The sequence below is a fragment of the Pyrus communis genome, chromosome 17 (genome assembly GCF_041283825.1).
Source record: "Pyrus communis isolate YQ-2024b chromosome 17, ASM4128382v1, whole genome shotgun sequence".
NCBI lineage: Eukaryota > Viridiplantae > Streptophyta > Magnoliopsida > Rosales > Rosaceae > Pyrus > Pyrus communis.
In genome coordinates this window covers 12,991,781-13,003,209 of record NC_142581.1, presented here as the reverse complement: position 1 = coordinate 13,003,209, position 11,429 = coordinate 12,991,781, and the positions used below count along the sequence as shown (strand labels likewise).

At 34.6% G+C, this 11,429-nt stretch overlaps 1 protein-coding gene across 2 annotated transcripts; it reads left to right on the top strand.

Moving 5' to 3' along the window:
- The first annotated feature begins 458 nt into the window (after nucleotides 1–458).
- On the top strand, nucleotides 459–3,723 carry LOC137708627 (Plastid-lipid associated protein PAP / fibrillin family protein). 2 transcript variants are annotated; one of them, XM_068447746.2, is made up of 9 exons: nucleotides 459–567; nucleotides 1,107–1,297; nucleotides 1,395–1,508; nucleotides 1,693–1,827; nucleotides 2,264–2,359; nucleotides 2,754–2,834; nucleotides 3,045–3,131; nucleotides 3,241–3,296; nucleotides 3,389–3,723. In XM_068447746.2, exons 2-9 carry the CDS (start codon nucleotides 1,142–1,144, stop codon nucleotides 3,501–3,503), a joined length of 840 nt encoding a protein of 279 aa, XP_068303847.2. In that variant the 5' UTR covers nucleotides 459–567; nucleotides 1,107–1,141; the 3' UTR covers nucleotides 3,504–3,723. The 2 variants fall into 2 exon arrangements, with proteins under 2 accessions (XP_068303847.2, XP_068303846.2); XM_068447745.2 differs by having other exon boundaries at nucleotides 461–567; nucleotides 3,386–3,723.
- Nucleotides 3,724–11,429: the final 7,706 nt, after the last annotated feature.

The window sequence follows — 11,429 nt, the reverse complement described above, 5'->3', positions numbered from 1 at the left end:
TTATTATTATTGGTAATAACTAGGATTTTCCCCAATCAAAATTAAAATATCACAATTTACAAGAATATTTGTTTTATTTTCTTCTTATTGAAAAGAATAATGTTAGGCATATCAAATTTTTGCACCAAATGATTTGCCACCAATCAAAATTTTATTTTAATTCAAGTTGAAATTGATTGACAATTTAATTAAAATTTATATGAAGAAAAACGTGTTACATCATTCATTTGGTGTACGTGACATCAACCGAAAAGAATAATGCAAGTTTTGTGTACCAAGGCCCAAAAATGAAATATGCCGATGATCTGCTCCACCGCTCGTAACAGTCCACATTTATGCCTGCTGTAGCTCAAGACCCATTTACGCGAAGACCAAAAAAAAACAGCACAGGTCCCGTGGGGCCCGTCCATCATCACATTTAAAAGTGGACCCCACCATCTTAACTACCTGAACTTCGTAAGTAAAAGTGAAAGAAAAAGGGAGTGGAGCAGGTTCCTGCTGCTGCTGGGTACTTGATAGCAGAGAAGAGCCCGAGAAAAACAGTCACAGACGAAGAAATCTTACCAGGTATTTTGTTGCTTTTGATAATTTCTATTTTTTGCAGTTACCCTGTTGCATGTTTAACTTGGAGCTGCTGTATTTACCATTTTTTTTCTGTTTAATTGTTATTTGTTCATTCAGTTTTGAATAATTATATGGATAGATAGGGTTAGAAGTTCTTGAATTGTTTCTAAATAGAGCTAAATAGAGGTCAGTTCATTTATATTTTGAATAATTATATTTTTGTGTTCTTCATGCTTCTCTAGCTTCTTCTCCCTTGCTGTTTCAGATAATTTCAGTTAAATTTGAATTGGATTTGTAATGAAAGGTCTCTGCAAAATTGCTGATTCATTGAACTTATATAAAGAGAAATAAATGGACCAATAAAATGCAGATTTTCTTTTGAGGAATAAAAATTCTAGATTTTTTAAAGCATTTTCATTTAATTGGAGCAAATTAAATGGCATTAGGGTTTATATAGGAACTCAATCCTAAATGCTATAATTTTTGTGAGCAGTATCTTATAAGAACGGTTAATTGAATTGCATTTGATTTTATGTCTATAGGTGTAATTCGTGAACTAAATTTGCATCAATCTCTTATGGAACTAGCACTATCTTCTCCATTGTTCCCTTCAAATGCAACAAGGGGTGTCAATAAGATTAAGCCTTATAGCTCCATGCTCATTGCCTCACAAAAGTTGTCCGCCCAGAAATCGTTTCCATGTGTCGCAGCTGTTGCTACCCAAGCAGCCCAGGTTACTTTTCTCATTTCTCATCTTACTTTCTTCTTGAAATATTTTCGCTCAATTCATTTTTTTATCACATAAAATTTTTGATCTTTATCAATGCCAGACGGTGGAGCTTGAGGTAGAGAGCAAGAAACATGAGCTGTTGAGAGCTATACAAGACACCGGAAGGGGCCTTGTTACAACCGATGATCAACGCTCGTTTATAGAGGAGGCTCTGGTGTGGTCTCTTTATTTTCATTACATGAATTTTGTTACTATATATCTCTTTTCTGTCGTATAATCTCGTTCATGAAATTGCATTAACATACATCAGGTACATGCTATGTAGTTGATGGTTTCGGAATATCCAAGTTCATAGAAGTGGGATTTTTGTTATAATAACTTGTGTAAAAGCCTGCCAGGTGAGTGTGGAGGGCTATAACATGGGTGCACCAATAGACTTGGTGAAATTGGATGGGACGTGGCGTTTGCAATATACTTCCGCTTCTGACGTTCTCATTCTTCTGGAAGCGGCTGAAAGGCTACCATTTTTTCAGGTATAAACAACGAATGTCACATTTTGGAATCTTATCATCTTCTAAAATAGCTTAACATGCTTTTTTACGTAAACAAAAGAAAATAATCCGTTTATGTTAAACCACTGAGCTTTTGGTCTCCTTCGCATTGTTTTATATTCTTTGAATATTCTGATTCTTCAATTACCTTAATCTTCCTGCTTTTCATCTGTTCATAATAAATGGCAATCTTTCAATGAATGTATTGGCTAAAATCCTTTCTACCTGAACAACTTTTCAATTTACGGGTCACACTTCATATTCACAAAACTTAATGTCTTTACATTTTTAACACTTTTCAGTTGTGATTGTAAAACGCCAACCATAGTTGACTTGCCTTTTCTTTTATATCTTTATAGTTATTGATTTCTTTTGTTGTCCTTCATCCTCCCTTATTTCAACATGAATGTGGGGATAGGTTGGGCAAATTTTTCAGAAATTTGAATGCAAAGACCAGACCAACGGGGGAGTGATCCGTAATGTTGTCAGATGGAGCATTCCACCTTTGTTAGAGGTAATGAGTATTCTGAGTTCTTAGTTAGAAAATTTTGTTTCTTAGATTGTTCAGGGCTATGATCTAGGTTCTTAAATCATGTTGTTTCGTTGTATTTGGTATGACTATAATTAATGTATTTTGGGTTATGCTTGTACATCCTGATTTTAATTTAAATTGCTTATGATTTTCTGCGATTTGATCAGCAAAAGATACTATAGAATATAGATAAGATCAGATTATTTAATTTTACCAAGTATAGAAGATAATATAAACTCTAAAAAGGTTGCTCATATAAATATATATATATATATGTACATGTATGTGGTTGTAGGTTGTAGGAATGCTTCTGTTTTCTCCATGAAATGCAAACGTCAAATTTGTATAGATTATATGAGTCCTATGCCCCTTGTAGGAACAAGAAGGTGCGACTCTGCTAGTTTCTGCAAAATTTTCGGTTGTTTCTGTGCGTAACATCTACCTTCAGTTCGAAGAGGTCAGTTTACTACCCTCTTCTGAAGTTTTAACTAAGGCTGCAAGCTGTGACTTTTGCTACTATTCATTTGACCTGATGGTCATGAATATAATTGTGTCTTCTGAGCTTTCATATTGCTTTACATCGTCTTTTACAATTTTCTAAACACGCAAACTTCTCGATGCTCTTCTTAAAATTAATTATCTGAATTCTGCAAGTTGTATTTGGCAGATTAATGTTCAAGATATTAAAATCAGTGAAGAGCTGCAGGCTCTAATAGCTCCAGCAATATTGCCACGATCGTTTTTAAGTTTACAGGTCAATTAATGTCACTTATCAAATTAGTGAAGAGCTGTAGGCTCTAAGGCAACTCTACTTTTTCTTTTTCGTCTATAATAACGAGGATTATATGAATTCTGTTGTGCAGATCTTGCAGTACCTCCGGACTTTCAAAGCGCAAATTCCCGTTAGAGATCCAGGAAGGTACATCATTCTTAATCATATTTATCAAAGCACATTTAGCAAGCTTCCTGAATATACATTAGTATGATCATATACTTTGTTTAAAACAGTAGGCAATCAGTCGGAGGACTATATTACCTTTCTTACTTGGATGCTAATATGCTTTTGGGGCGCGCGGTTGGTGGTGGAGGAGTTTTTGTTTTCACCAAAGCTCAACCTCTGAAGTAATGGGGAAAGCTAGTAAAACCAATTACCGGCGCCTATATTTTTCGTGTGAAGAAAAGCTTCGAAGGTGGTATGTGGCTGATGAGATTACAGTTTAGCTCAACAAGTATTGTAAGACTATTGTCTATTTTTTCCATGAGCAGTAATGTTTACCAGGTACATTCTTGTGAACCTTGCTCCCTCTCCCTTGTGGAAAACTGAAGAATACAGAGGCCTTTCGTCCTGTTTTCGGTTTCATTATCCCGGCATGATTGATTCATACGTTTGGGTTAGTTGGAACAATGAAATTTGTCGATCATATTTGTATAGATCCCTTAAGAAAAGGGATCCCCCACTTTTTTGGGATAGAAATTCATTTAGGATTCCATTGTTCGGAGCCCAAGGAGGAGGCAATCCCAACCTCTCAAATTGAATACGAGGGTCTCTACTAACTCATTCTGCTGGTCTACCTTATGCAAACCACAAGTTCCGATTTCTCTTTCACACAAAACACCTTAGTAGCAAAACCAAAATGTATGAATTCTAGGAAAACAAACTCTATGGAGTGCTCTATTAATGAGTGAACGGTCTTATGTTCAAAAACTCATGACAGTTCGATGTCGGTTTGTTTTTCTTTGATCCCTATGTATCCGTTTGACTAAGATTGTTATGGACCGTTTAGATGGGATGTTACAATGATACAATATTTGTGCTATCAGAGATATTTGAATTTCAAATACAAGGAAACAGATGCGTATCCCATTTTAGTTTTTGTTTACTTTTTTTTTTTTTTCTTTTTTTATTATTTATAAACCGAAACTTTATTTGATAACATTTTCAATCAAAAACTGAAAAAAAGTTTTTTTTAGGGTCGTTTGATAACGATTTCGTTTTCAATTTTTAGTTTCTAGTTTTCACAATTTGGTAACTATTTTCATTTTTCAAATTCGCTTTTGGTGAGAATCGAACGTAAGTCCTATCACTTACAAATGAAGAGGAATACCACTAGACCGTATTACTAAGTGGCAGGATGTTTAAAATTATTAAGTTGGTTGTTTATAGTTTTGTCACCCTTGGAGCCATATCCCAGCTTCATTCTTGTGGAGTGGCAGCGAATTCTAGTCACTTCGGTTCTGTATATTTTGGTTGATGACTTAGGAGAATAAGGAGTAGGATATGTCTGATGATTGGACGAAGGCCTTTCAGATTTTGAGCCTCACTGGCGTAATACGCTTGGACATCGCCTCAATATTAGGGCTTTAGGCATACTTCATAAACTACAAATTGGAATCCCTTATCTTCCCCGGATGGATTCTCTATGTTTTTAACATTTCAAGTAGTTTTTGAATAGCTCTCTCTCTATGTGGACATTCCCTTGTTCAAATTTATGCCAAGCACGGTTTTAGGAACCTGGAAAAAAATATGCCAAGCACGGTCCATATTTATTTACAAATGTTAATTGGACAATATGATGATTCTTGGGATAGCATTCCTAGGAACCTGGAAAATCTTGCAACAATATGGGGAGGCTCTATTGCCTGCCCTTTGTCATTAAATTTCATCAGCTCCTTTGTACCATTGAGTGCCCACCATGGCCTATTTATTTCCCTAGGACCCTGTGCTCTACGGGTTGTAAGATGGCGTTCATCCACTACCCCTTCGACATTATTTGGAACCCTTAAAAGATATATGTGATCATGTTCCATTAGCTTGAATGGCGGTGGTTGAGTTTCAAGGCCATTGTCAAGCAACATTGATGCAATTGAGTTATTGTTCCTGGACCACATTAGCTTTGTCAACTTCCTTTCATGTAAACACCTTTCATGTAAACACAAGACTAGCGTGTTAAATTAACATTTGTAATTAAAAGCATTTCTATTTAATTCTACAATTAATTTTCTAGTAAGGAGAGATGTGTGTTGGAAACATTATCAACATATTTGATAATCCTAATCACTTGTGTAGACTAATTAGAATTCTTACCTGAAGAAGACATTGTCTCAAGTTCACGTCAATTCTTCTACTCACTCAAGCCCTTAATATTTTTATGGTGATAGAACCCTATATCGAAGAATGAATGCTTTGTGAGCAGGAAATTACACATATATTGAAAACAATGACAGCCAACTCCCACATGAACGTTGACTAGTTGTGGTTTACAAGATGTATGTCAATACAAATTCATTCCTTAGTGATCACAAATAATTTATGTCACTAATCATCATATACACATTTGCCAATATCCATTAGAAACTTGAACTCCAGGAAATAATACACGTAAAACTACTGCTTCATTCTGAAATCATAAGTTTTAAGTTTATATCGCATAATGCAAGTGAAACTGCATTTATACACATTCTATATTTGTTCACTTTACTTCTCCCACATATTATCCAAATCCCTTTCTTTGATTGAACTCAGAATGCTCAATTTCAATACCATTTCAAGTCCTTGCATCAACATGCTCAATTTTGATTTCCCTTCTTCAAATGTTCCTTCACTGATAGATATTTGACATCCATCAATCGAGTGGCCTCAAATTTCTTGTTGTTTCTTGAAAGAATAAGGCTGCTTTGTTGTCACAATGTATGGTTAGTGGTCTTTGAATGGTGTCCACTATTCTCATAAATGTTATGAGATTTTTCAGCCATAGACCTTTCTTAGTTGCCTCAAACAAAGCTATAAATTCAACTTCCATGGTCGATGTAGACATGGCCTTTTGCTTGGCACTTCTCCATGATTTTGCAGCTCTTGCCAAAAAAAAAAAATCCACTTGTTGATCTTCTATCATTGACGCAACCTGCGAAGTCGGAGTTTGAGTATCCCACAAGCTCCAAGTCTTGCACCCTTTTGTATGTCAGCATGAATGACTTAGTCCTTTGCAAGTACCTCAGCACCTTTTTGGTAGCAACCCAATGTTGTTCCCCAGGATTCGACTGAAACCTTCCCAATACACTAATCGCAAAAGCAAGGTTCGGTCTCGTACAAACTTGAGCATACATTATACTCCCAACCAATGATGCATAGGGTTTGGTTTTCATACCTTGCTTTTCGAGATCATTCTTGCGACACTACGACTTGTTCAACCCATCTCCTTTCCCTATTGACACTTCACCATTCGAACACCTATGCATATTAAATCGTTGAAGCACCTTCTCTATGTATGATTTCTGCGAGAGTCCAAGCATCCCTTTGGCTCTATTTCATGATTTCTATCCCAAGGAAAAAAAACTCATTTCCCATGTTTTTCATCTCAAAAGTTTTAGATAGCAAAGCTTTTGTTTCTATCAATAGGTTCATACAATTGCTTGCTAGAAGAATATCATCCATATACAATATGAGAAAATTGTACCTTGAGCCACAGATCTTCAAATATATGCAGTCATCTATTTTATTCTCACTAAACCCAAAAGTAGTTACTTTCTCATCGAACTTAAGAAACCATTACCTTGATGACTGCTTTAATCCACATATGGATTTGTTCAATTTGCAAACCATTCATTCTTCTCCTTCTTTCATGAAACCAAATGGTTGCTCCATATATATTTCCTCATCCAAATTGCCATTAAGAAAGGTCGTTTTGACGTCCATTTGGTGAAGTCCAAGATCATAGCGGGCCACCAGTGCAAGGATAATTTGCAGGTTGTCTTTTGTTGAGACTGGAGAAAATGTCTCATTATAATCAACCCCTTCAGCTTGAGTGAATCCTTTACCCACCAATCTCGCTTTATATCTTTTAATCTTGCCTGTTGAATCATTCTTCGTTTTGAAGATCCATTTACACCCTATTGCCTTTGTGTTCTCTGGTGCTTATACTAGGGGTCCAAACTCCATTAACTTTCATAGAGTTCATTTCTTCCACTATGGCATTTCTCTAGAACTTTGATTGTTCAGATTGCATGGCTTGATCAAATGTTGCGAGATCCTCAATCATTCCCTTAGTTATCTCAATCTCTTGATAATAAACAAAATAATCGTCAGGAATCGCTGATCTTCTTATTCTTGATGGCAACGTTGTTCTCTCAACAATGGCTTGTTGCTCAAGTGACCTACTTCCTGTTTGCGACGAAGAACCTGTTATTTCCATTGCTTGATCATCACTGACTACATGATTGTCATCTTCTAATGGCAACTCATTCAATACTTGCTGCACTAGTAGAGTTTCTTGACTATGCTGCAAGTCATCGAAATTAATTGCTTGACCACCAAATGATCCATCAACACTTCCTTTTGGCAACACTACCCCGGTTTCTTTGAACCATGAACTTGAACTCTCCCTATTTGAACTCAGTGAATTATCATCTTCCTCAATAAATTTTGCTAAGTCAGTCTCGATAATTCTAAGAGGAAGATTTGGAGAATAAAACATATATCCCTTAGACTTGTCAGGGAGCCCCACAGAATTACACAAGACATTTCTTGGATTAAGTTTCTTCTGCCTCAATATACCTACATAATATTGTCCTCCTTTATCCGACCTTAAACTTTGATTTTTAAATCCAATTGATTATTTACTTCAGTTTTAAAAGCTTTAAAACAATTCAAAATTGAAGATTTTTTCGAGATCAAATAAAGATATGCAAATCGTTAATAGTCATCTATAAATGTCACAAGGTATATATTTCCACAAAGAGTTTTAGTAGGAAAGGGTCCACAAACATCGTTATGGATTATCTCTAAAAGCTTTAGACTCCTTGTTGAACCCTTCTTCTTTATTTTTGTCAATTTTCCTTTAAAACAACCTATGCAATTCACTAGGTCATTGAAATTCAGATTAGGTAAAATATCTTTTTTTACTAAACATTTCATTTTGGCTTTAGAAATATAACCTAGTCTTTTATACCATAGCGTTGATGAAAATTGATTTGAATTTAATATTTTGGTTGACAATAAGGAAATCACATTAAAACAATCCAATTCATTTGCAACTGAGCAAAGACCATTCATTAGAAAACAAACTCCCAGAACATTGTTTGGATTATTTTTCAAGTAAATCTGAATACTTTCATCGTCACCGGTAAAAGCATAATCGGATTTTACAAGTTATGGAACTAAAATTAAACTCCTTAAAGAAGGTACATATAAAACATCAAATAACTCCAAAATAAAACCACTAGACAACCAAGGATGGACCTGTATAGGGCCTAGGGAGCATTTGCCCCTACTCAATTTTATGTGTGTGTGTGTGTGTGTACTTTTGCATTCCAATTCCCAAGCCCTAATTAAACTACAGATGAAAAAATAGAATGCATTTCAATTCCAACGTCAATTCTAATTAAACTATAAAAAAAAATGGATAACATGATTATTTTTATAGAGAGAGATATTTGATGGTATTGGTAATGATGTTGTCATGCACTGCTTTCAAAACATGAAAACTTGTCTAAACTATTATTATATTAATCTAGCTATAACTATTGAGATTTAATTGGCAGCAAGTAATAACAGCATCTTGATTAATCATTTTTCTCACTCTCATTACTTATGGTAGCAGCACCAACCCCTTCTTCTCGCTCTCATCTCTGGCAGCAACATCATCATCATTCTTCTAAATCTCATCTTTGACAACAACTTTATCCTTCATTTCCCTTTTCTTGATCTCAACCTCAACACATTCCTTTTCAATCTCATCTTTAACAGTAACCTCATCCTCCCTTTCCCTTTTCTTGATCTTAGCCTTAGCCTCAAAGTACAAGCCCAATTGCACTTTGGCCCTTGTTTGTGTCCAAAAGTACAAATGCATTTTTCAAGTCGGAATCTTTAACATTGATGTTGAATATAACCATGTTAATACCATGTACTTTGTCACACACCCTCTTTGCGTTTGTGGATCTTAGAGAACAATTCTTGAAATTTGACAAGTCACCCATTTTTTTTATGTTCTCTTTCTTCAACTCTTTCACTCACCACCAAGTCCATGTCCAACACCACACCAAAGTGTCGCATATCTCAAATTGTTCTTCTCGAGTTTCCTAACTATGAACAACATGTTAAAGATTATAAAATCAGAAGCATTGAAAAAACAATTGTAACCATGGACATCATGATACTCTTGCAAAAGATTTAACTCAATCAACGTCCATTGATTTTTACTACTTGTGAATACAATTTCACAATGATTAAATGAAATTTACTTATATTTTAGCTCCAAATCCCTACATGCAAACTAAGTAGTCCTCCTTAATAAACATACAAAAATAAGTTCTTTACAAACAGGATAAGTGAATCACATTCACTTTTATGAAACAAACAATGGATGTAATCAGTTCATATAAAACATATGTTCATGACTTCAAATTCATCTCTAACTAAAAAGAACTTAGTTACACATGTTCATCAAAATTGAAAAACAACTTATAAGAAACATTGAAACTAAATAAACAAGATGAAAAATTAGAAATCCTACCTCTTCAATTGTAGAATCACTTGAACAGTTGTCGAGAATTATGGTAGAGGGGTGCAACAGAGGTGAGAAGGTGTTGGTGAAGAAAATGTCAATTCTGGATGTAAGTATATATAAATGTGCAAGAGAGTTTGGATTAGAGTAAGACTCTAAGGAGAGCATTAAAAGCTTATTCGATGAACATATTCAGTGTGTACTTGCTAGTACCTCATTCAATGAACAATTACTTGAATAAAAATCATGATTTATAAAACAAATGCGTTGATGACGTATGATTAAAATTGTTTGTTACATACATAAGCATTTCCGAATGTACCATGAAGTTCAATATCACATCACCCAAGTACTGACCTGTACTTTCTATTTGTTTATTTATACGATCCATCTTCATGATTTTTCTTAAACTTTAACCTATTAGTGTTCACTTTTTATGATCATCTAGCAGCTACCTCTTGTTTCTCGAAATCTCTCTCTCCGGCCCCTTATTCTTTGAATTTTCTCCTTTCAAATTCTTCGTTGTTCTACAAGTCTTCTGCAGTTGGGGCAGCAAGAACTTTATATACATTAGTTAATATATATCAGAATATATAAACATGAGAGACTCTTCTACTTCATACATCCACTTGGTAAGCCTTGTTATAATTTATATAAAAATTCTTCTGCTTTTTCTTGATCACCGAGATGATGTAAATCTTTGATTCAAAATATATAGGATCGATACATTAAAAAACGTCACAAGGCAATTCACGAAATTTAGTTTTTCTCAAGTTTTCGTAAACCAAGAGCACTTAATGACATTTTTGAAGTGGTGTTGTTTTATTTTTTGATATTTTGTGGTGATGAAAATTAATGGTGGTGACATACATGACTATAAATAGGTGCACCATTTAATCGATAAGTGCATCATATTCAACATCAGTAAAGAGGAGTGCATGGAAGCCTTTTCTAAGGATGCAAACATAAGACCCATCATTACACTTGCACTTGAGTTGAGACCCAATAGAAACATTTTAGATAATCTAAACGGGGCTCGTAAGATTAAGGCCCAATTACCACAAAGAGAGGCAGTGGTAAACCTCCGAACTGTCCTTTCAAGTTTTTAAACTACATTGATATATCTCATTTCCATCATATATTGAAATAAATCAATTTCACATTTCATAATTTAAGTGAATTGTATCGTCGTGTGACCTTATTCTAAGTACAACGAAAAAAAATTATACTAAAAAAAAAAAATGAAAAACTGAAACAGAAGATTCCTTGAAAAGTTGGAACAAATTTAAATCACAACTGAAGACAGTATAATCAGGTTCACATATATATGATCTTGTTGCATATCTTGTTGTTTCAGATGCGAATAAAGAAGTGTTGTTTCTCGATGTTGTACCCATCTTGCACTTGTCAGATATTGAATTGTTGTCATTACCATTTCTCAACCACAAGTTTCTTGGGTATAACTAGTATAGGTCATATGATATGTTGCAAAACTAGTAGAGAATAATGCAATTTAATCATACATGAGGAAGGAGAGTAAAATATAGGGCATA